General features: G+C 35.3%; 1 protein-coding gene across 6 annotated transcripts in view; it reads right to left on the bottom strand.

Annotated features, from left to right (window-relative positions):
* MALRD1 (MAM and LDL receptor class A domain containing 1) overlaps positions 1–26,994 on the bottom strand; it is a 248,132-nt gene that overhangs the window by 129,515 nt on the left and 91,623 nt on the right. For all 6 annotated transcript variants that reach the window (XM_051802231.1, XM_051802232.1, XM_051802234.1 and 3 more), the window contains 5 exons: positions 22,828–22,984; positions 20,553–20,663; positions 19,490–19,703; positions 14,811–15,058; positions 11,441–11,738 (listed from right to left, as the gene is read on the bottom strand). In XM_051802231.1, coding sequence (XP_051658191.1) covers positions 11,441–11,738; positions 14,811–15,058; positions 19,490–19,703; positions 20,553–20,663; positions 22,828–22,984 — 1,028 coding nt within the window. The remainder of the gene's footprint in view (positions 1–11,440; positions 11,739–14,810; positions 15,059–19,489; positions 19,704–20,552; positions 20,664–22,827; positions 22,985–26,994) is intronic.

Below are 26,994 nucleotides of genomic sequence, written 5' to 3'. Positions count from 1 at the left end.
TATTCTTTAGAAATAACTTGAGTAAGAGTCAGGTGTAGGAGAAACTAAAAACTGATTAAATTGAATCTCATGACCCCTATGAATCCTCATCTGTCATTGCTCAGAAGGAATAAGTTTCAGGACTGATGTATTTACACTTTATTACAAAACTTTCTATCTGTATTAGACAGAATGCTATAGTGAGCTGAAGAGGACATGATGATTAAAAGATTTTATTGATGTCTTGAACAGCCTTCCACACACCTTTGAGCCTCCACTGAAGGGGTCAACAGGAAAATGAAAAATATCTTTTGCTAGATGGAGGAGAAAGATACCAACAAACTCTTTAATCACTCAGTATTATAAAGAAACATAGCTTCTAATATAATCAGCTTTTGCCTTTTCTCTGTGTTACAGTCCTTCTCAGACAAAAAATCCCCAAGATTCTCTCTTTCTCAGAAAGAAAAATATTAACACTATACCCATAAAGTTGCCATAAGTCCTTTGAGGTGAGGTTTTGTAAGCAACAATTACATTTGGAACTGCTATGCTCTAATGTCATATTGTTAATGTCTCCTAGTGATATTAAGTAGTTCAGTTCCTTATCTTTTTTCCAGACAGTCTGAACAATTAAGATCAATGTATTTTTTTTTGTTATCCTCTTTTAACATTATTCCAATCCAGAACAATCATTTATTCCCCAAAGCAATAATAACTTTATTAACTGTACCTTCATTCAGCATGTGTTCACATTTATCAGTGCACTTTGAGGTAAGCAAATAGTAGCACATCTGCTTAGTAAGTGTCTGAACATGGGAACAGCAGAATAGTTCACGGTTAAAAAGAGAGCCCTGATGAAATTGTTTTATGCCACTTCACAGGAACTGGGGTTTTAAAAGGAATTGCTCAAATCACTAGGTCTATTTCACTTTTATGAAAGGCAACGACCTCAAGCAATTTCTCTGTGTTCAATTCAATCAGTACCTTTCTCCACTGCTGTTACTGAAATGCTATTTTCGGGTTTTCAGATAAGGAACCCTTTTAGCATCTAGCCTAAATTTATTCATGGCCACTTCAGATACACTGATCTCTATGTAAGCTCTGCCATTCAGCTTTCCTTCCCTTGGAAGAGAAGGTAAAGGAAATACAGAAGTAGAAACATACCAGAAACCCAAAAAATAATACTACTCAAACCCTTCATATTAACCTATCTCAAACCTTCATCTCAAAGTCCAACAGAAGCTGAAAACTTTCTTACATAATCCTCTTTTGAAGCTTTGACAATTTCAAAATACAAAACCACAAAAAAGATTTTTCCTGTGTCATGTCTGCTTTGTGACGTATAGTTCTCAGAAACTTGAGGGTGGGCATCCAAATTGAATTTTTTTTTTTTTAATCTAAAGTAAATCTCTGAGTCTTTCCAGCTTCATACATTGGTAGATCGTGTTTTGTATGCGCCAGAATACTGAATACTGGCCTGGTTAAACAAGCACTCAAATTAACCATTTCAGCTCTTGAAAATCTTTATCTCCATTAACAGGTAAATATTCTCTCAAAACCTAGAGTTTCAATATCCTGGGATATTCTCCAGGGACAGAAGTAAAGAACTGTAGTAAAGCTGTGTTATAGCAGCCTTGGCACTTTAGCTCATGACTGGAATAGCTTTTTGATTAATGTATAGCATCTACTTGGAAGTAGTTCTCTTGGGCATTTACATTTGAATGCATATATATATATATATACATGTCCTAAAAGTCACTATGCAGGGTCACAGAAATTGATTCCAAAGGAAGTAAGTTGTAGGATGTGTATGAATCTATCTGTGTCCCTGCTTGGTACAACAGTGCAGCAATAGCTCTGCTATAGAAAGGATCTTTTCCTTCTTATATTTAGAGAAAGAGGCAAGACTTTAGTTTAAGATACTATTTATCAAGGATTTGTTATTTTATTATAAAAAATATTTATGAATAACAATAGTTTCTCTCTTGGATAGTGATTTTTTGTTTTCTGTATCAGTTACTGATTATTCCTGATCACTAGAAAAAGTAACTTGCTATCTAGCATTCTAATTGTTAGGTTTTGTCTATCCCACTAAAACATTAGTGTTCAGATTTATGAATACTCAGCAAGTAGGCTTAAAAGCTTAAGATCAAAATCATTCCTGAGTTTCTGAACATGGAATAATTATAACTTGCTATTGATATTGTCACGTGAAAGGGGACTGGTGTAGCCGTTACTCATTTTCTCAGTAGGAAAATACTTTCTTTAGAGCAAACATTCTGCTTGCACAGAGCCTTTCTGTGTGTGCCATTGAGGTTTTTTGCAGAAGCAAGAAAAATGACAAAATGTCCCAAGAAGAGTTATTTCAAACATGTTTCCCAAATTTATTCTCAAACAGTTTGATAATTAGAAGTCAGTACTTGCTCTAGGATTGTATCTTTAGATACGCAGGGGAAAGCCAAAAGTACAGTCTCCATTGGAAGGGACAGAGTAGACATAACTCCTGGTCTGGTGTACAGGGTGTGTTCCTTTTAACCTCAAGAAACAAATAGTTAATTTTTACTTGATCATGGCTAGGCTTCGTGAATGAAGATTTAGGAAGGGCTCTACCCACATTTGTTACAAGTGCGTTGGTGGCTAAAAAGGCCAATATGAGATAGGCGCGCCCGGTTGCAAAAGGCACAGCAGAAAGACTCCTTAGGTGGTAAATTCTGCAAGACACGATTCTTTCTGTGTTGTCTTTTCTCCTCGGGAGTGATCCTGCATGCATTCTCAAAAGCATCAGCAGCATTAGTGTGTCTATTTTTACTTGATAATTGGCTGTTAAATAGCCACATGGCTATAGACATTTCTGTTTATGAATGTCATATTTCTCTTTTTTAAAAAAATCAAATAGCAATTTGTTAAATGAGGAACTATTCTGTCAAATTTTGACACAAAAAGTTGTTATAGATAAGCATTTACTTTGCATAAGCTTCTTTTATCTAAAACTGAAGAATATATATATTTTAAAGCAGACAGAGGACATGATGCACTGCCATCACATGTAAAGCAAATCTTAACTAATCCAGGAAAAGAGAGAGGCCTGTAAGAGATGATGAAAATAGAACTATTTCGTGGTGCCTAATGAGTTTAAAAGAGTCCTAAACTAAAAACTTAGGTGGTATTCAGCTCACAGAGACATATACTAGTATGTTTAGATGTAGACAAGCTAAGTGTCCAAGTTGCCCTTAAAATTGATGGGATTCTGGTTGCTAACAATCATTGGACTGCAAAGAATGATCCCATTATGCTAAAGTAGAAACCTAGAATTTTAATTGATTGCCCACCCACATAGCATTGCAGAATGTGTCCTTATCACCACCTGAAGGCACATACTTTCCATATCTGCTGTTATACATCTGTCAGCACTGTCAGGATTTCTTAGACACCCTGCTGCATCACAAACAATGAGTACTTCTCATGTGTTATTCAGTTGTGTCAAGCATCTGGGCAGCAAAAGACCAATAACATTTACAATAACTGCGGTTTAGATATCTGACACATCTGGAGTACATGACACCTGATTTCAGTCTTAACTTGGAGCTGAATCCCACTCTAAATATTTCAAGTCTTAGATAAGTTTCATAAAATTTGAATTTACTTTACCTAATGATTATATGCCAATGAAGATATTCTAATTTGTCTCTCCTCTTCCCCTCACATTTATTTTTTACTCAGACAACTAATAATGCAGAACAGAAATAGTAAGGACTTTCCTCAAAGAAAGAAGTGTTTATTAAAAAGAAAGGTGGAGAAAAGAATCTTTATTTTCTTCAGTTCACTGACATGTTCCCTCTCCAGTCTAGCTGGAGAGGAAAATCAGTTATTTTTTTTTCCTCTGTGCTTGGTGAAGACCATGAAGCCTCAGACAACAACTTCCCATCATTTTTTTTCTAGAGGACAACTTCCGTGATTATTGGTGAAACAATCTTTGCTTGTATGCTAGATAGTTGGAAGTTTCCAATCATCAAAAAAGCAGTTTTTTTAATTTCTATTTCTTTAATTTCTTGTCTAAGTCATGTGAGGTGTTCTGACTTTTAAGCATAAAACAATGGTGGTCCTTCCACAGTCAGGAATACTTTACAAAGTTTGACATTTAACAGTCTTTTTACCACTTCTTTGGTTGTTAACTTTGTTTATCCTAACACTAAACAGCATCCAGGAGGCACATTTTGTGATAGTTAGGTAACTTGTGCAACTTCCAGTATCATTCTACTTGGAAGTCATATTCTGTTGACAAGTCTGAGAACAAAATAAATCAGAGAATGAAAATGAAGTTGTGCAGTGAATTGCCTCAAATTGGCTTTGTAAATCATAATGTATAAACTAAACTTTCAAATACAATTTACAAATATCTTATGAAAAATATCATGGTTTTTGTCTACTGTATGCCATATTGAAAATGCAACACCATAACTAAAAAAGTAAAATGTAACCTGAAGAGACTATTGATAAGTACGTGCTGAAAAAACATTAAAGTTACAGTTTGTTTCCTACAGTTAGACAGGCAGAATAAAGAAGCACACAGGTGCTTTCAGGCTTAACCACACATGGAAATTTTGTTCCAGGATGTCTAGACAATTCAAAATGCCCAGCAAAGTTGTACTGCACTGACAGTAAAATAGGACTAGATACTGGGAAATATAACTTTTTTTTCAAATAATTTTTGCTGTTGGGAGACTTAATAGTAAAAACACTTGATATTTCTGAGAATGCGCTGTACTGCAACATTATTTCTCTACTTTTAGGTGTGTGAGAAAAAGAAAAGCAATAATTACACTCAAGTAAGAGTAATTTGTTTGTTAGTTCTTGGAATGCAAAGTAGGGTTAGAGTTTTCATGTTCTCAGTTCACCCAATCAGAGGCCAGTCCTTAACGTGGAATATGTAACACATAAGGGAATGTGTGAGCAAATTTGTTTCTCCTGACCTCTTACTTATTTAGATGTCTGCTCTGCGACACCTTACTCAGAAGCAAGTCTGTGGAGACCCAAGAGCTGAGGAAAGTTTTGAACATGTTAAACTGTTCTGCAAAACAGAAAAACAAGTGCTGACAGTGTCCTACCTCCAAGGACCTTCGATGACATTAATCATGTTCTGAGATGACATTAATCACATTCCGTGGTCCAGTTTCTAGAATTGTAATCAGCTATGGGTCCAGCCCAGGCTCTGACTGCTGATCCAAAGAATTGTTGAGCTTTAATTCACTTTCAAGGTATTAGGTCTGGGAATACCTAGGGAAAAAATTTGTTTCTTTGCCATAAAATTTTAATGAATTATGAGAAATGCCTGCAAATTATCTGTACTTCTTTTTTTTTCAAATATGGTAGTTGGTTGTGGACAAAAATGTATCCTAAAAAATATTTTTAACATCAATGTAGCTTTAAATTTACAATGGGTATCAGATTTCTGTCATTGTTTTGTAAATTAGACCAGTACAAATAAATGGAATTTTCTTTTTTAGTTTAGCAAATGGGAACATTGCTTTTAAATCCTCATACAACCTGGTAATGCTAGAACTCAAAATAAAATGAGGTAGATCAAAGTCCTAGCTATCAACAAACAAAATGAAGAAACTGTGGAATGATAAAGGTGGTGCAAGGGCAATATTTCCAATTAAATTGATAAAGTACAGCAATTACAATTACGTGGACTAGAAATTTAACTGGAGAAAGCTTCACAGAACCAGAAAATGCAACATGAAAATCCGGGATATGTATTTTTCTCCTTCACTGTCAATAAAAGGATAATTTTTATTATAACACCCAGAAAATATATGTAGAAGTTGAATTGAATTCATCTGTATGCATGATTATTTTATATCCAAAATTAGTAGCTTTATATCAAGCTACTAAACCGATCTACATATTCTATTGTATTTCCACCATTTTTCTGAAAATTACGGAAGTAATTGTGTCCTGTACCAGAAAGGAGAGAGAAAAAATTAAACCTGTCAATTCTTAGTTTTAAAAGTCTAGGTTACAATTATAAACTTTTTGTATTATTATATAGGTGAAAATGAAAATTGCCACTTGCATGGAATTTCATTCTAGATACATCTGAGTCTGTTTCTCTTCAGATACTAATGAATAAAAAAAATTCACAACTTGCTTCACGCAATTAAGGCAGCTATATAGATATAGCCAATCTTCCAAAAGAAATTATGAGTCCTCTTTATAGAGGACTGTGGGTTTGTGTTTTGGCTTTTGCTGTAGTTGTTTTGGGTTTTTTCATTTATTTGTCTGTTGGCTTGGTTTCAGTTTCATTTTTTGCTTTGTTTCTCTTTTTCTAGAACTGTTTTTAAATGCTTTAGACATTCTACTTTATTTGTTTCACGTGCTGTTCTCACAGTTAGTGGTTGATTCTGGCTGTTTCAAAGAAAGCTCTAAATGCTTTGTTATTCAATTAGATTTCCATAAAAAGATATTTTTACTCCGTTCAGTATAAGATCACATTATGCACTGAAGCATAAAATGTGAAAGTTCTTGTAATTATATATTAGTTACAATAACTGCCAAGGTTATTTCTGTTTATGTGTCTGTAAATTTTTATAGATCTAGTTATAACTGCAAAAGAGTGATACAAGGAATACCCTTTGGCCATTAGAGTACACTAAACTTTTGAGCAATATTTCAAATGAAAATATTTTTGGCAAATCTGATTTTATGATAATTCTATTACTTTGCTTATATTTATGTTAATTATGTTGCTGATGAATTCTATAAATTTTAATTTTTTTTTTGTGAATTGGACTTTTGTGCTAAAATGATTAAAAAATCAGTCTGGCACAAAAAAACACCCCCAGTAACCAAAACAAACAAAAAACTAAGCAAAGAACAGAAAAACATAGCAAGACTGTGTTCTTTAGCACTTATAAAAGACAAGGAAAGTGCATGAGTAATGAGTTAAGAAACAATGACAATGCGAAGTTATTCAGGGTGACATAAGCTAGGAATAACTATAAATAATAGGAAAAGCATTTTATGAAAATTAATTTACTTAATGTGACTGCTCCCACTGCTAGTGATAAACTGGGCAACCTTCCTGATATCAGCTTGCATTGCAGGACATTTGGCTTTCCTAGAATCCCTGTAACATCCAACCCCAACAGGTGTGTCAGTTATTTTATACAACTACAATGGAGAAAAACAGCCACAGTTAAGCAAATTAATTACATCCTGAGTGACTGGCAATGAAATGAGACCTTGAGTTACACAAAATAACACAATCTGTCTTCACATAGAGGTGGTGGGATCCTATCATTACCACTCCTAAAGAGTACTGACAGAGCAGAGTACTGAAATAGCTCCAGGAACACAAAAGCCCAGTGTTCAAAAAGGACAAAACAAACAAGGCTTTAGGATTTATCAGGAAAGAGAGAAAAGAGAGAAAGAATAATTTTGTTACGGTTTTATTCCATTGATCATTCATTTCCTAAATGCTCTACACAGAGCTGATTTTATAATCCTGAAAGAGTATAGTAGATTTTTTAAAAAGTGAGAGAAAGGAAAACATATGGAATAGTTTCCATGTAAGGAATAAGCTGCAACTCCTTTCGTGTATAATGTTGCTTAAGGAGCAATGAGTGCAAAGAGAACAATCTGGAGTAGGTGTGTTTGACTGTTGTTCACCATTTTCAGCCAAAGGAGACAGGGTGTAAATAGAGTTGCTTTCTCAGCAAGTGGCAAAACTGTACAATGTGCTGCCAAAAATGAGAAAGGGGCTGAATGTGTTCCCAGGGAAACCAGACTCTACACAGAAGGCAAATACATTAAGGTTTACTACATATACAAGACCACATTTGGTTCATAAGGTCTCCTAAAAAGGAAATATTAGGAACATTAGGAGGAAGCATCATATATGTTCAGCATCTCACTGACAGCAGTAGAGACAGGATATCAAGTAAAACGGACCTTGATGTGGTCCTCTGTGAATATTCCTGTGTTTTGAAAGACATATGCAACACTTCAGTGACTTGCTTTTAATTTTTTGAAAATAAGTGTCTTCTCTACAAAACTGAAGCGAGCAGAGAACAGTTCTCTAGTCTCTGGGAATAGCTTTTCTTTATTGTAGCCTGCTAATCTGATCAGCAGCCCTTGACAGCTGTTGTATTCTCAGGCAAATGGTACAGAGACAGGAACAGAAATTCTGATGGAGGGATGTGCCATTTTTATAGTCAGTAACAACAGTGCAGGAGAGAAAGGATGGCAATAAGAGAGGACAAGCAAATTTGGAGGACATGTAAGTTGTTGCCAAATCTGTGGTGTCTCTTGTGAAAGAGACTATAAGTATAAAATATGACTCATGGGTAACTTGTGGATAACTGTTCCCCCATTGACCTCCATGGTCTGCAGCGGGACAGCCTACCACACCATGGTATTCACCATAGGCTGCTGGGGAATCTGCTCCAGCACCTGGAGCACCTGCTGTCAGTCCTTCTTCCCTGACCCTGGTGTCAGCAAAACTGTTCCTCTCACGTATTCTCACTCCTCTCTCCACCCACAACTTTTCCCCTTCTCAGGTGTGTTAATGCAGAGGTACTGCCACCATTACTGATGGCCTCAGCCCTGGCTGGCGGCAGGTCCATCTTGGAGCTGGCTGGCTTTGGCTCTGTCAGACAGAGGGAAGTTTCCGGCAGCTTCTCACAGAAGTCACCCCTGCAGCCCTCCTCCCAGCCCAAAAGCTTGCCACGCAAACCCAATACAGAAACAACTGCAACTTTTATGAAGTTCAGTGTGACTAGGGTCTGCCCCTGGGCAGGTGTGGATACAGGTAGCCCTTCACACAGAGCAGAATCTAGCTCAAGAATCTTACCCCACTGCAGAGACACAGCAACAGGCACAAATAGCACTGTCAGAACAAAACTGTCTTTGTATTTTCCTACACGTGGTATGATTGTGGGACATGAGCAAAAACTGATGTTCCCCCATGCATCACTGTTCATACAGTGAAAAGTTGATAAGGGCCAGGCTAAAATGATATTTATTGTTTCTCAGGCCCAGCAATTTAAGTGGCTCTCAGAGGCTTTCCACTTCAGCTTTGCTGTTGCTAAGCAACATCATGAGGACAGTCTACAATAACCTGTCAGTTTACAGAAAATGACTATGCTAACTTTCAAAAATATTTTTTCTAGCTGTCCGGTGATTACTTTCAGCCTTTAAACATTATTGCATGCTTTTCTGAAAGAAATAACCACCTTAGAATATATTTTTGTTAATGTGTAGAACTTCAAAGTGTTTATATATAGAGTCAGGGAACAATCCTCCTGAACAGTGAGAATCTCTGTCACAGATGGGAAAAGTTAATAACTCAATTCTATTTAGTCTCTGCACAACTTCCATTGCCAACATCCATTTCTCTATGTGCAGAAATAACAAGCACAGACCTCCTTAGTATATTTGTCTTACACAGCAATATTGTTCAATAAGATTCAGTAGATTCTCCCTTGCTGTGTGTGTTATGAAGATAATTTACAAAAAAAAAAGACATTAAAAACGAATTGTATTAGAATAGACCTCAAAAACTACAAATCTCTCTCTTGGAGAGGAAATATTTTAGCTTAACAACCATTCTCCCTAGCTGGAGACAGGAAAGGAACAGATCACCTGAGGATGATGTTCATCATCCTCAGAAATTTGAAAAAATTTGATAAATGGATAAAAAATGTTTCACTTTTGGCTAAACTTTCCTTTGCATATAAGCAGATAAGTCTAAGAGTCTGCATTTTTGCAGCTGATCATCACGGTCACTCTAGTTGGTTCTAGTTAAAAAAGTTGCATTGCAGAGCACTTTTCACAACTTCCAGCATGCATTTTGTCACTGTTCAGAGCATTTCTGTAGGTATGCTCTGGTTTGTAAGCACACTTTTTGAGCAATGATCCAAACAGATATCACTGCTAAATGGTAGCTGTAAGTTGAACCTCTCAGTGGCTGATGTAAACTCTTATCCCAGACAAGAGAAATTTGTTGATATAGAAAAAATGGTTCACCATAAGGATGAATTTACACCATTACCTCAAAGTGTTGTGAATCTACAAAGTTCACAAAAGACATCTTAGATGAGATACACCAAGAAATCAGTCTCTGGTGGCTCTTTCCTGAGATTTTAGTAGCTTTTTTATTATATATATAATAAAAGTGGTTTGGAACATCCTTTACTATCAAAACCAAAGCTTTTAAAGCTTCTAACATTGCCACAGGGGCTTGCATCTACCATTAAGAGGATAGAGACTGAATACAACAAAAATAAAGAATTAGAAATCTTGGTTAGTGTTCCTCTTAATGTTCATATAAAGCTGAACTTTAAAATAGCAATCTCATTTGCAGTAAATTCCTGTGACTTGTTTGGCAGAAGTAGGAACACAATACTATGTACTGTAACTGGCACTTTATCAGAGAGATGCCTAGAACTTTTGCCTGTATCTTTTCTGCTTATCTTGTGTGTGAAGTACAGTGTAATTTGTTGGGTTTGATGCAGTCTCATCAGTGTTATTTCTCAATGCCTGAGCAGTGCTTAATGATATCCTAAAGGGGAAGGCTACCCATTAGCAGCAGTAACAAAGCAAAGTATCTCACATAAATTAATGATTCATTCTCCTGGTAGTCCATGACATTGGGAAATATTAACTTTATTTTATTGATCAGAAACACAGAGAAGTGAGATAAAATGACTCTCTGCAGCCATGCAGGAAATTTGTACCAGGCCCAGGCAAAAAATGCATCTCCTAAATTCCACTTCAGGGGTTTACATTTGAGTAGCTCTGTGATAAATGTGGAAGGAGGAAAAAATATTGGTCCTGTTCTGTCAAAAAGAGTTTCTCCTTCATCATTTGTGTCCAAGCAAATAATGGTAATGAAAAACATCAGTGCTTTCATGAGTAGCTCTTACCTTGGTATTATTGGGATCCATCCCCATCAGAACTTTATTATTTCTGGTGTTTGCTGAATCTTATTTCCCTTGAGTAGTAAGTGAGGATGGTGCAAATAATTGCACCACACCACACAGGAAGATGGATGTGGTGTCTAAACAGTATCAATAGCAATTCCCACCAGCCAAAATATTAAAGTTTCTTGTCCTTATTGTAAACTATCCATATTGGCTTTTTCCCATTCAGTTCTTTGTTTTACAATAACTACATTTTAAAACTATTGAAAAATAAATCCTACTAAATTAACCAGGATATTGTCTAAGTAAACATCACCAGACAAGAAGCTTCACAGGTGTTAAATCAGTACTCAAAAAATTACTTCATAATTACTTCATAACATATTTTTATTAGAATTTCATGGGTTGCCTAAAAGCATTTTCATTTCTACATGTCTTTATTCTATTTCTCTTTTGAAGAAGAGACAAAGAAATAAAAGCATTGCTGCTATTCCTTCTTTCTAGACTTACCTAGACTGTCCACAGCAAGAACCTACCTGTTGGAGGCAGCTTTGTGGGTTCTGCTGGTAAAAACTCCTGCAATGGTAAGCACTCCTTGGAAAACGTAAGGTCATCGAGTGCTATGCCATCTTTGGGACCGTTTCCAGCTATCCCTTCAAAGATAACTTGAAAATCTTCGTTTCCATTTCCAGCCAGCGTCAGTGCCTTGCGCTGCCAGAAATTTCCCTGGTTTCCGGTAAGATTGAGAAGAATTCTTTCATGTTTTGATGTAGTTCTTTGGTAGACAATCAATGATCCAATGTGAGCTCCATACATATGGTAATAGAAAATTATCTGTAAGCAAGAACAAGAGTATCAACTATGGAATAGGCGAATTCAGACACATTCTGCTCTTCTATTTACACTAACTCTTAAACTGAGCATTATTGGTTGCATTCACAATATCCCTTAATTTTATTGATTGAAAAACAATTTAATTAAAATGCACAGAAAAAGACTTACTAGTGGCAATTTTTGAACTATTCCATAAGTCAAACTTTGAAGCCAGCACTAAAATACTCAACAGTTGATCTTTCATCCCTTTGAATAACTATTGCATGTAAATGTAAATGAATTAAAATACTTAATAAAGAAACAGAGGAATAGAGTAGTGCCATTTACAATATGGGAAACAACTCAGTTTACTGAACAATTATCTGGTTATAGATGTGTTTGTGCCAGATTATAGAGTGTGTAATTAGAAAATAACCTAATCTATAATGGGAGGAAATCTTCTAAATGCACAAACGAAAAAAAAAATCTAAAATAAGATATAAGATGTACTTGGATTAGAAAACAGTGATTTATTTATTTTTAATTAGAATGAGGAAAACAAATGAAGCACAAAAGTAACACCAAATAAATGCAGAAAATAAAACAAATCGCTGTGAAAATTCTTCACCATTAATTACACTCTAAGTTATTTCCAGTTCAAAAGCAACAAAGGAATACTTGTGTTTAGTCAAATTAATGCTTAATCTAGTTCATTATCTTGTTTCTGAAAAAGATAAGAATATTTCCAAAAATCATGTAAGATCCTGAAAGAAGGTAATTCATGCTATCATATATGTTATCATATACGCTATCATGCAATATATATCATATCACATGTCTGTAGCCCAAATTTCTTCCCAGCATAATGCATGGCACAAGCCCTGAAGTATGAAAAATCTTAACTTACTTATTACAGCTATAAAAACATAATAGCAGATATTATGATATCTGTAATGCAGATGTAAAGCCATGTCTCTTTGTGTTACCTGGTGCTATAGAATTTATAGGCTTCTGCAGTCTATTGCATTGCATAAATATACTATTTAAAAAAATCCCCTACATTTCTATTTAATTTATTTCCTTTAATTATTGATTAGCAAAACCACCCAGGGCTTTGTGTTCCAATTCTTTTGAAAGTTTTACTGTGTTTACTTTTAGAATATCTCCTGTGCAATGTAGTCAAATCTAATTTTTATAAGTCAGTTTTCTTACTTGGAAATATTTATACTCACCTGACATTTTCCTGTCCTGTGATTACTCTATTTCTCTTGAAATCCTCCTTTAAATGAGGCTTTTCTTTCAATATATGTGTATATCTTTAGATAATATAATGTTTTCACATTTTTTTTTAGGATTAATCTCTTTCTTTTTACCACTGCTGAATTTTGTTTGCTTTCTGTCATTAAATTCTGAGCAGATATTTTCATAGTTTCCCACCACACAACTCCTGACTGACTATAGTTCTTTTCAAAATTACCAGACTGTATTTTGTATATTTTCCTTTCTTTTATGGTAATTGAATTATACTCCATCCCTCTTCCCTGACCCTAAATATTTCTTTCTGTACTTCACATTTACCTGCAATACACTTATCTCAATTACACTGAATGATTTTATATATTAGAGTGAACATACTGTCTATTGCAGTATGTTGATTGTAATAGAACTTCTGTTCTATTACATCATTTCAAGATATATCATGTAGGAGTAATATCATCTTGCTAACAGCTATACTCAAATTTAGTTTTAAGCATATATCCAAGTCCTTTCATGGCTGGGGCCCCACATTATTCAAACTTGAATTCATGTGAAATATTCATTCCCATACTTATTTGCTTTTCATCAGGACATAGGCTAGCTCTCTAGTCTTAGTTCTACAAGTCTCTCTGGATGTTGTCATTCATCAGTCGGCTACTTAATATTTTCAGGTTTATCCTGGAGAATTTATAATAGAGTTTTGAAAGAATTATAACAACTGGTCCCATTTGTAAATACTTTTTTCATACTGAAATAAATTGGAAAGATTACAATTCAAAAATTTACAGAAAATATAGTATTTGCAAAAACATACAACTATGAAATGCTTCCTACTAACATAACATAAAGAAATTGCTGATATTAATGACATCATTCATGCTTTCTATTAATATTCTTAAATTCCCTCAGAATCACAAGGTATGCTAAATGTTTCTGGTATTAATTACAATTAAATTTAAGACTTTTTTTCAACACCATCTCTTTTGGTATCACAGTCTGCAACAATGGTGCTTCAACACTGGCTTGAAGAAGCACTGCTTATAGAGACACCAGAAGTACCAGGCTGGTATCTCTACACAATGTTCTGCAGTGAATAATAATTCAAAAAAGGTACATAAGGGTTATTTTTTAACACAACTTTTGTATTACTCCACAATAATATATAAATATATAAATATATGATTTTCTTATGGGTTGAAGTTTCCAGATAATATAATTACTTATCACTGATGCTTTGATGCAGAATTCTTTTTCTTTTGCAGATATATTTTGACATAGTCTTACTTTCTACTTAGGCTATTTTGCTTGGATTTCTATTCTTTTGAAGACGAAGCTTTGATTGTGAAAGTCTTGTATACAGACAAAAGATTTTTGTTCGTGTATGTCCCTTTATAGTTTCTGGTGTATATTTGTTTTCTCTACATAAAACTTATCCCATTGATGTAAATGTACATTTTCCATTAATCTGAAAGGGTCTAAGATCCCATAAGTCTATTGTAATATATGGTGTAACATTTGCTCCACTAGTAACACATAGCAAGGAGTAAAGTACTTTAAGGGACTCTCTGATCTGCTAAGATGAAGCGTGGGGTCTTGAAATAATTTTTTTTCATTAATACAATATCATTTACCAGAAATTTCACTTTGCTCGGTCAAATGCAAAGTAAGTTTCATAACTGGTCAGAACCTTCAAAAAGCACTATATAATGTCATAAATAGGACTGACTGTTTCAGTGGAATTATTTCAGTGATCACTTTATTAATTTTATGAGTACTATTTTGATGCAATCTAGAAATCAAATTCTTTATTCCTGGTAATACCCCACCCTCATGTACCTTGCAGTTTTTATTCCTTCTGCTTAGGACAGGACTGGAAATCCTAGCTTTCTGTCCTGGCAGCTGAAAAAATGAACTCTTTATAAAAATATAATGACCAGATGGCTCTTGCAGTGTATGATCAGTAGCTGGTCCAGTGCCCAATTTTGATGTACTGCTAGTTCTCAGGTTCCAGTCAAAATCATCATTTTCATCTTGCTTCCATCCACAAAGATCAAACTCAAAATTGCAATGCCCAATAGATGTACCTGAAAGACATTTGCACACAGATGAGAAGAGATTTTTATTTTGGAATGTAATTAGATACATATACTGTACCCTGGTGAAGGGTCTGGAGCACGAGTCTGATGAGGAGTGGCTGAGGAAGCTGTGGTTGTTCAGCCTGGAGAAAAGGAGGCTCGGGGCAACCTTATTGCTCTTGAAAACTACAGGAAAGGAGACTGTAGCGAGGTGAGGGTCTCCAAAATAACAAGGGATAGGATGAGGAGAAATGGCTTCAAGTCACATCAGGAGGTTAAGATGGATATTAGGAAAAATTGCTGAAAGGATCGTCAAGCATTGGAACAAGCTGCTCAGGGAAGTGATTGAGTCACCATCTCTGAAGGTATTTAACGATGTGTAGATATGGTGCTCAGGGACATGGTTTAGTGGTGAAGCTGGCAATGCTAGGTTAACAGCAGGATTTGATGATATCAAGGGTCTTTTTCAACCTATATGATTCTGTGATTATCTAGATTTCTCCTTAAGTTGTATTTAATGCCTAGAAAAAGAGGTAGTTGTCATAATGTTGGTTAATTTTCATATGAATCAACATGTGTGTTTTTTACCAATTTTCAAATCTCGAATGTCAAAACAGCAACCACGGTGAGTAAACTGTCCACGTAAATTATGGTGAGGTCAACTGCACCACTCTAGAAGTTTAAGCTCTGTATCTTTTTCCCTCTATGCATCTATAAGTTAATTATAATGATTACCAAGTAAGACTAAAGTTGCTGAAATAAGCTGGAATTTCAGCAGAGCCTTCAAGAGGCTTTCAACTGTGCCCTGAATATTCTTATTATTATTACTGGAAAGGAAAGTGCTTTGAAGACAAATTTGGAAACTGGATCAATTATTTAGTCTGACAATATAAGAAATTACAAAAGCTCTCTTGTAAAATGTATACAAAACCTGAGCCTCTTCTGGGATCTGATAAAGTCCAGCCATTTCAAGGTAGCTTTATTTAATTGACAGCTGACCAGAAGCATTAGTAATGAGGCCAAGGAGCTGGAATCTATGGAATCTACACATGTACTCAAAGAGTGTAGATAGCTACCTCAAAAATTTCAGGCTGAAATCAGATGAAATAATTTTTCCTTGTATTTTTCTCTCTTAAGGTCATAAGGTGAAAAAGAAGGTAGAAACTTTTTCTTAAAAATATGAACTATTTAGTAAAAATAGCTTCACTGCCTTTTACATTTGCCCTTTACGGCATATATGAGGTCATCTGAAATAACAATTAAAATCACCCAAACCTGATGTGCTAAGTGATATGATTATCTTTTATGAAAAATATAGACTGTGGTTTACCTCAACTGCCCATAAAATTGGTTCATCCTCATATTTTGCTATATGATTACTTAGTTACTTAAATTTCAGGATCCTTCTTTAAGAAATTCCTTCCGTTACTTAAAAGTTCCATCCTGAGTCAGTAAAACTCATGCATGCAACTGACTATTTTATTTTAAAGACATGTTTTTAAGAATCAAGACCTTAACTCATGATCACGGAATGTCCCTGCTAATGCTGTAGATGTTTGTGTTACCTAAGCTAAATTTGGTTGTCCTTGTAGGATCTCTGTAGTCAACAGAGGAACACTCATACCTATAGGACAATGTATTTAATCTAACTCAAACAACTGATTGTAAGTTGCATGAACTTCATCCTGAAAAATGAGTCACTCCACTGATGAAAAAGAGAATTTAGGCAGCCTGCTTAGATGCTTGAGTTACAGCAGATGACTGTGTACTTGCATGTTAAATCTTTGGTAATAGACACTTCTACAAAGAATTCTTACTAATGAAGTACAAAAACTAAGCAAATCCTTCTCTCTGTGGAGCAGTGACATAGGGTTGCTGAACTAGTTCTACTGAATGACAACTTAATAATTTAAGAAAAACACTTAACTGTAAGACTGAATCATATTGATCACAAATGATCTAATGTATCTTTATAATAAACTAAATAATTAATTGGAGCAAAATTTTAGCTGTTTTAAGTCATATTATTACCAATTATGCCTAGATGAACAAGAAATGCAAACTATGGGAGCAGACCTGTAGAGCAAAACAGCTCTGAGCACGGATCATTCATTCCTTGTCTAATGGAATAATTTCTAAACATTTGACAAAACAGTGTATCTGTTAAAACATGTACTTAACTTATGTTACAGCACTGTTGTCATGCAACTAGCTTAAGAGAGTCCTCCTCAAAGCAAATAAAACCAAGGTACAGGTCTCTTAATAGCAATATTTCAGCTTTATGAGGCATAGTTTATAGCTCAGCAGTACTGGCTTTATCCAGACATTGATAATTGGACTTGGTGAGTACTGTCTTGAGATGTAGTCCCAATGACATTCTGGAATTTCGGGAATATAACAAAGGTTAGAGACTAGTTTCCTTCAATATGGTGCAGAAAGATTTCCTTAACTAAGGTATGACGACTTCATGCACATAGCTCACCACATCTACAACTAGAGTTAGAAATCCAGGAATGACTACTCCTAAAAGGTGCTTTGGAGATGTCTAGAAGTTGTCTGTCTTCATGTTTTTAAACAAAATTGCTATGGATGGACAAAACTGCCCATCTCTTGTTCTCTGTGCTTTGGCCTATCCTGTTTTGCCCCACTAGAGCCTTCCTCAGGCTCTGAAGTTTGAGGTTTCCAAGCTACCATTCTATGGCTCAGCAGTGAGGAAACAAATATTTGATGGCTGGAATAAAGAAACCTTCATAAAGAGTGGAAATATGTGTTTCCTATCATTGTGTTCTTTTGGGAGGCAGCCTGCCTTATGAAAAAGCTGGAAAAAAAAGAACTAGTATTTTTCTGTTAGATATATTTTCAGTAAGTACTGTATGATGTATTTCTACATTATTAAATGCATAAGGCAGAGGCAAGATTGATAAAAGAAATGCCAAATTCTCCGGTATATTGTGGAATTTTAAAGCAGCATACCTATTTCAAAACTGAAGAAAAAATGAAAAAGAAAACAAAAGGAAAAATTAGTCTAACTCCTGATGTAAGCTATTGAATAAAGCACCACCAGACCTAAGAAAAAAGTCCTAATTGGTCGCCAAGTATTTACAGTACAATTAGATGCTATGAACTGGGATTACTTTTTTATCTGAAACAAAATGCACGTTGATTTACAAGTTTCAGCCCAGTAATGAGCCATGTGCTTTTAAAGCTCCATAATGTTTCACTGTAAAGATTAAAGTTTAAAATGCAGATGGGGAAATGGGGTTTTTTTGAGAATTTTTTAAACTTTTTTTTCTTTACTTAAAAAACCACTTTCAAGGAAACCATTTACTTTGTGGGACTGTGTCTAGTCATCTTTTCCAATGGGAAATCAGAATAAAATCCTTACTTTAGTAGGTTGCAAAACTAAATCTCATCAGACTGTTTGAACCATTTTGCCTTTAATGCTTCAGTTTTTACTTGGCTGATGGTGTTTGATGGGAAATACAGACAATCTAAAATCTCAAAAAAAAAAGTAAACGGTTTTTAAATATTTCAGAAAGTAAAAGCCAAAGCCTGAGAATCTTTTTCAATAAAGTAGTTCCAATTGAAACAGTCCTTATTTTTAATTACAGAAGATCTGAAGTGAATATCCCCATAAAGGTTAGTGATGTACTATTTCTGGATTGGAAATCACTGAGGAGTTAAATGAAAATAATTTCTAAAATAATTTGCAAAACACAGTCCCTTCACCATGTACTTTAGATCAATAGAATATCAGCATACTTTTGCTTCATAGAATTTGTATCACTGAGAATTTGATAAACTGTATTCATAGTCTTCATAAAAATGAGGCACCTTTTCATATGGTACCAAATAATGTAGATTTGATTGTGTGAACCTTTCCCACTATTGTAGTAGAAAAAAAAATGAAAGTGTTAATACCATATATTGTGATCCAGGAGGAGCCATTTGATGTGAAACATCATTCTCTGAATCAGATACTACATATGCTGTTTCCTGATACCTCTTGTAAAACCAGTATTGTACAGTATTGAGATTAAAACGATCTGGTGAGAGACCTGACAATCCTTGAAATATCTAAGGAGGTAGGTCCCTCATCTCCCAAGGGTATTATGCTTGAAGTATTTTTTTTCAGCTTTAATACATTCTTTTCATATGGAAAGCAGGATAATTGTATTCTACTTTTAAAGACAGCTGCTTTCTGAGTTATTTTAAGAAATTCATTACCAGCTCTTTGTATTTTCTATAATGTGATTTTAAATTAAATAATGGTAATTTCAAATCCTTAAAAGCCAAGGAATAGAACTAAATTATTACTTTAAGCAAATTATTCTTGTTTGTTTTCTTAGCTGATAAGCCGTCAAAAGTATTCAAGTAATAAAAATTCACAGCAGGCACAGTTACTTATGATAATTATATTAAAAAAGAATCCATTCTTACTGCAAATAGTAGGGCTTTCATCCGAGTTGTCTGCACAGTCGTTTACAAAATCACACAGTTTATTCTTTGGGATGCAGTACTTGTTGGCACATGTGAATTCCTCTGATGTGCACGGTTTGCTTGAGATGAGCAAAGGGGAACAATCTTCAAAGGTAATATCATCCACTGTCACGTCTCCCATGTAACTGATACCACGTTTTGCCCTGAAAATAACCTAATAAAAATTACAGAGCTATTACAGTAAGCCACTAATAAGGTATAGAAAAGCTTATACACACAACATGAGAAGAACAGAGACTGGTGGTTCTTGCAAATCTTAGAATATGAAATGGTCAGTTCTTCAAAGTTCAGTCCTACAAAAGCTTGTACTACAGCTTGTACAGATCTGTCACTATAGTTATTGAAGAGTCATCTTCTAACACTACCAAGAACCAAAAAAAAAAAAAAAGGAAATAAATTGTGCAACATACATACCAGCCCTCACTCATCCTGAATTAATAGCAAGAGTTTCACCTACTTCTGCAAAGTAAGTCTGAAAAAGAGTAGTCATTTATTCCCATAAATGTAAGAAGAATGTTAAAGTTTCATCAAAAGTCCATGACAGAAGTATCAGGTAATGTAACACTTAAAAATATGTTCCTGACTGTTTTTTCTTCATAAGACTACAACTAAGCATGTCAAGCATCTCTAAGGGTCTTGGGAATCTACCCTTATTTCAAAGCAAACATCATGTTCAAGATTCTTTTTTCAAAACGCAGATGTTTTTACTTACTACATAATAAGGAGAAAGAAGTAGAATAGTTTAACCTAAGCTGGGTTCAAGGACAGAAGAGATTCTCAGTCTTAAAAATGGATATCAGTCTGAGATTAAAGAGGAATGAGAAAGCTCCAAAAAACTTGTGTCCAGTTCAGATAACCACTTAGACAGACAGAGAGATGACTTTTGCTATTCAGATGAGAGATACATGTACGGGGCAAAAAGGGAAATGAGGAGGTGAAGTATGTATAATATAGAAGTACTGAAGCCAGCTGTGTAGGAAGCACATAGTATAGGAATACACACCTGAAAATTTGATCGAATTCCCAAGAACACTTCTGCTCTGTTCCACTGGGGACCTTGGCTGCCACTTTGAGTCCACAATTTAGAAGTCCTGTTACTGGTTTTACAGAGTACCTAAAAAGGGAAATAATTCTAGGTCACTAAAAAATATCTTTGCATTTCCAACTCACTTTAGGGTCCCTTAATTGTATACAAGAGTACGAAAGCATCCTGTCCATCTCATCTCTATACCATCATTAAATATCGCAGAATCGTAGAATAACTGGAACTGGAAAGGACCATCAACTCCAAATCCCTACTCCTCGCAGGACAATCTAAAATGAAATCATATCACTAGGAGTATTGTCTAAATGCTCCTTGCACTCTGACAGGCTTGGTTCAGTGCCCACTTCCCTGGGGAGCCTCTTGCAGTGCCCGACCACCCTCTCCGTGAAGAACCTTTTCCTGATGTCTTATCCAATGCAAACAGATATGCCAACATAAGTGACTATATTAAGGAAATAATGCTCTAAGCTTTTCTGATCTTGGAAAACATACTCAGTCCAGAGCCTTAACTTGGACTAACTTATTAATTTACTCAGAGTGGCTAAGAGTGAATAAAAATTCTTCATTATTGGGTTATAATTCAGTTGTAAAACATGGGAAAATTACTAACAAGTGTTACTAAAAATATACTAGTTCATACATACATTAGACTGCTCTTCTGGGATAGATTGTCTTGTCCTGATTCTTACGAAACATTTTTTTTTTTTACAAACAAAAACTTGGTCTTTTTTTATAAAGACCAAATTTCATAAATTTGGGCAATGAAAGACTTGTAAGCCCCCATACCCCTGCAAATAGTCAGTGAAATGGGGAAAGATGGCACTTTTCAACATGAGCAGAAAGTCCGAAACATGATTTGCTCCAACCTCTTGGGCATCTAAATTCAACTGAGTTGACAATAACAACAAGATGAGTGTGTCAAGCTGTGTCTCCAACCAGTGCTAGAGAGCTAAGCATCCATTCACCAGTTGCCTAAACTACTTCTGCTTTCAGGGATTTACTGCTACTCTGCATAATCTTCTTAGGGTAGCCCAAGCATTTTTCATCATAATGAAAAAACTCCTTTTTTTGTTTTAATTTATGCAGTCCCATGTGTATATGATGTTGCATAACAGGTAAGTTCTGCCAAGCAAACAGCAGGTTCTTACACTAAGGAGCTTTTATTCCAGGGAAACAAAAGGAACAGATAACATATTAAATTGGATAGAAAAACAAAGTGACATCTGACTTTACAGACAAGAAGGACTGTCCATAGAAGACATGAATTTAAGAGAAAATAAATAAATTAGAGAGAAAGGAATTACAGATATTATTTGAGAGAATAAAGGATGCTGAATAAGAAAATATCTTTTTTACTCTCACATACAAACTATATTTTTATCTGAAGATACATGTGTGAGTATGGACACATACACACATGCTTTTACATAGACTGTGAATTGCCTGTTCTATTATATATCCAATTTGATACTGAATGCAGAGGTGAATGAGTGACTTATCCTGAGTATTTTTTTTCAATCCATTCCTGATGCTGTAGGTATTTTGTAACAATCATGGGAAATCCCATTTTAGATTGTGTGGCAAAAAAATTGTTCAGAACAATGCTACTGTTTTATTCATTCTCTTTGCAGTGACTCTGATCTACAAGCTGCTAATGAGTTAAATTTCCTTTCAAGAAGTGCTTTATTTTAACTAGAGTTAAGAAAAAGGTATGGGTAAGCACTTTTATTACTTATATGTCATAGAAATAGTTCAGTGGTGCTTACATTAATATAATGAAACTCTGAAAGTTGTATCTTCAATTTTCTAAGGACTAAGTTATTTCTACAAAATTTTAGCTCAAATTTTGATACAATTACTTCTTTTGTTCCTACTCCAACATTCAGGCAAAGACCTTAATGCCCTATTATCTACTGCTGCTTTTCAGTGTCAAAGAGTACTGTGCAATACCAGACTTTTCCTTGTATGGAAGCTCCAACTGTGGTATGTCTATAAGGTCAGAATTTTTGGTTGCTATAGGTTATATTTTCCCCAGCCTATTGAAGCTAATTCTTCCTTCAGATCATAATATATTGAGAGAAGTAGAGTAATTCTTAATTTTCATTTATTAGCAGCCTAGGCTTTAATGAATTTAAAAGAGAAGGCATAAATTTCCTCACAGTAATTTCATGCTGTAAAAAAACCCCCAAAAACAATCAAGCAAAAAAATCCCAAACAAATAACATCTCCATACCTCCAGAGAACCTATTGTTGAACCATTCATGTAGTTCCAGAATATGACTTTGCATCTGGGGCCCGTAAAGGAGATGACTGGGGTAGCAAAGTCAGTTGTGTGACCAAATTCTCCATTTGAGCTGTCTGCAAACAGATACCATCCTTCTTCAGTACCCCTGCTCAGAGAAAAAAGGTTATCTTTATTAAAACAAAAAATATAATCATAATTAAGTTATGATTGCAATATTTTTCTAGATAGTATCTCCTGTCTGGGTATCTGGACACATTCTATTCTGCAGCCAGAATCCCAAGAAACCCTTGCAAAGGCAGCTAATATTTTCATATCAGAGATAGGCAAAAAAAATAAAGAGTTGAAGTCAACCTTTATCCACAGGATCATATAGATGTGGGCTAGAGGGCCTCTGGCTTTCCCTACAACCTTTTTTCCTCAGGGAAATCAGAGAGTTCATTCCTGCCTTAAAGAACATCCAAGACACTGGGTGCAATTTTGTCTCCTGAGCTGCTGGAAAAGATGGAAAGATGAAGTAAGCATCAGACTCTGAGTGTACAGAGAGACCAGAAGTGCAGTTTCAGTGTTTTGGGCATCTGAGATTTGGCCCCTAAAACACTTGTTTTCCCAAGTAAAAAGCAGTTGTTAAACAAAGATGAGATCCTGCTCTCCCCAGTGGAGGTGCTTCATGCTCAGTGCTTCTCAAAACAACCTTTCCAACAAGTGCTCACAAACCTGATGATGTAGCCTATGTTCTTAAACAGGTACTGGTGTTAGGTTTTCCTTGCTTTTCAGTTTTCTTGATTGACCAAGTTCTGAGCAACCACTCTGTAAAGTTGTACCAGTACAGCTGTGAGAAGGCAGTGACCATGCCCAGCAACCACTGCCAAGAGAAATACAACATGCCCAAAGATGTCATGGCATCAGGCCCTTCCCAGACTGAAAGTCCTGCCTAATGGGAAGAGTCAGAAATTTGATGGTAGAGATTCAGAAACAGCCTTTCAAAAATCCTCAAAAAACAGAGACTGTTTCACTGCTTGTTACTCAGAGTACTGCTTTTGCCTCCATTGGTGTCACACTAGAACTGAAAAACAAAACAAAACAAAAAAAAACCCCACCAAAACAATGAAAAAGATAACATTTTAAAATGTGGAGCATACCACTATTTGGTGTAGGTCAGACATGTTACAAGTGAAATCAGTGAAGACTGTTCATAAACCCAGCAGGGACTGAAGTCAGTCGGGGGAGATTTCAGGGGGAAGAACAATGATCTGTGGAAATCAGGATCTTCTCCACAGTTTTATTTTACTTTTCATTCAGAGACAGATGAGAGAATTTTTGCTGAAGCTTTTCTTTTATCTCTGAATTCTGACAATTGAGACATTTTTTGTAATTACTTCCTGCATTTACATTATCATTTAGATGGCAGCCTAAATATTAAAAGTTTCTCCTAATAAATTGCAGGTACTATAATTAAGAGTGGAAAACTTTGAAAACTCATAGTTACAGGTCTTTTGAGCAAGTATATATTTGGAATATTAATTTATTTCCCTCCTTTCTACTGAAGAAAGCTGTACCAATGTAACAATTTTACGTTTCTTCTTTTCCTTGGTGCAGAGTATTCTACCAAGGTCTGGCCCGGATGTAAGAGAGTATCCATTTCTATTAAGGTTTGCAAAATATTTAAAAATTCAGAATTTGATACTGGGAACGCATGCCTTCGGTGGCCCAAGACAGTCAGCTCTGTATTTACAACAGCATTCAAGAGGACTGTAAGAAGCAGAATGACGGAAAGGTCTGAAAAGAAGTAGCACTTACAGCCCTCATACTTCCTGGGTTATTCAGTATGACATCTATGCCTCCCAGTGAGATTAGTTTAAAGCAGTGGTAGGGTACAATCAGTACTATGACAACATTGAATCATCCATCTCTTATCGACATGTTCTGTCAGACACGTCTTTGTCCTGAAGGCAGACCAAAGATCACATCTCTGCCTAGATAATACTTGCCCCATAGCTCACCCTAAAAAGGCAGAGGTCATTGCAATTTTTTTTACCTTATTTCGGTGTTTGTTACAATACCACATTTAAAACTATTAAACCAGAGGAAAGTTAAGTTTACCAGTGAAACTCTTCACAGAGCGCTAGACATTAAGCTTGGTGGCAGTATGTGATTACAAGAATATTAAGGTTACATGGGAAAGTAGCGGGGAAACAGAAGGATCAGAAAGGGATGGGTAAGTATGTGTCAAGCACTCTTGTTGACTTTCACTCCTATCATGGAATTTTTACACTTAGGACTATGAGACTTACATACTTGCGATCTATCCATGTTCTTTAAAAGAAATGCTTTCTCCTAGTGACATTAATTTGCATCATGTTTGCTCACAGAAGAAAGAAATTTCTCTGTCTTGAAGTCTTGAAGCTGCCTGGTCTAGCAACCTGCATGGAATTTACAGGGAGGTGCACATTCTATAGGGGGAAGAGTTTGAAGAAAGTCATAAGAAATCATTCTGTTTGCATAGAGTTCATATGCTAGAGGACCCTCATCATCTATGGATACATCTTTTGTAGCAGAGCCAGTTAACATATATGCAACCATCTGTTCAGTTTGTCAAGCTCTGACTTTCAAAGTAAAAGATTTCTTAGATGGCCTACCTGTATTTTAAACTAGTAAGAAATATACAGTGACAAGGTATGTCAAAATTTCCATAAACAGAAATTATAAGTCTCTCTTACTCTACTCAGAAGTCATTCTTGTCTTCACCCACCTTCTTTGTTTTTAAATGATCTTTAGTGAAAGTAAGAGTTTCTTCATTCTGTGCTTTAATCATTTGACCCCTCCTTAAATTCCTTTCTTTCCTATTCCATAAAAGTATTCCCCTGATTTTTTTTTAGTGAGATCTCAAGGACTCAATGATAACAAGTGTAAAACAAGATATTGTTCAACATCTATAACAGTAAGTAAATCTGGCTTTCAATGTAGATCTTATGTAAGTGCTGAAATTCAGCAGAACACAGTAAGACTCCCCTGCCAATAGTTTCAAGAGCTCAGGCTAATTTGGAAAATTATCCCATGGAAAACCTTTTAGTTGGCAGCTACAGTGTCATTAAAATCTTGATACTTACCCTTTGAAAATAATTAATTTTACCTCTATAGTGAAAGTATTCCCTATATAGAGACATTCCTGTGCCAGTGCAATAATCCTAATTAATTTCAAAGGGAAATTCACAACATTTTAATGGATATAAAATTTTCAACATAAGCAACTGACCTATATTTGCACACTTGTCTTTGTTAATAGCTTAATATTTCAAATATCTTTTAAACCGTAGTTGGCAAAGAGTGGGCATTCATAAAGAATCTTCACTGTATTGCCCTCTTCAAAGCATTCAAAAGAACACAGTGGACTGAATATACTAAATGGGAATTAACAGTGAGGGAAAGATTAGATGTGTTAAGAAAAGTTGGAGACCTATCAAATAATTAAGCCCATCTTAAATCTGGTAGTGTTACAAGTAATGTCTCATGCTGTGAATTACACATTTCACAGTAGTAGTTGTCTATTGTTGGAATGTTTGAAAGTGGATCAAAAATTAATTGGCTGAACTTTCTTGTACAGAAAGTTTAAGCTCTGACTTAATTAGTTGCTGGACATACCTTAGTTTTTAAAGTGTTAATTCATCTACATATCTTCTACAAAGTTTCTGAGAATGTCTAATTAAGCATGTAAATGGACTTATAAAATACTTTTTACTCATTATTTTTCTTTAGGATTGAAACTAAACCTGATTAGAAAACAAACAACTCCATTTCATTAAAGATTTCTGATTTCCTTCCAAACATCAGCAATGAGAAAATCAAACAAACAACAACCACAGAATCATATAAAATTACATAGAATCAACCAGGTTGGAAAAGACCTCTGAGGTCATCAAGTCCAACTCATGACCCAGCACCACCCTGTCAACTAGACCATGGCACTAAGTGCCACGTCCAGTCTCTTCTTAAATACCTCCAGGGACAGTGACTCTGCCACCTCCCTGGGTAAATTATTCCAATGTCTGATCACTCCCTCTGTAAAGAATTTCTTTCTAATGTCTAACCTAAACCACCCCTGGCATAGCTTAAGACTATGCCCTCTTGTCCTACTGCTGGTTGCATGGGAGAAGAGAC

Source organism: Manacus candei, unplaced genomic scaffold (assembly GCF_025592945.1).
Source record: "Manacus candei isolate 608988 ecotype Guabito, Panama unplaced genomic scaffold, ASM2559294v1 h1tg000056l, whole genome shotgun sequence".
Taxonomy (NCBI): domain Eukaryota; kingdom Metazoa; phylum Chordata; class Aves; order Passeriformes; family Pipridae; genus Manacus; species Manacus candei.
The sequence above is the reverse complement of the archived record's forward strand: the minus strand, read 5'-3'. Positions and strand labels throughout refer to the sequence as shown.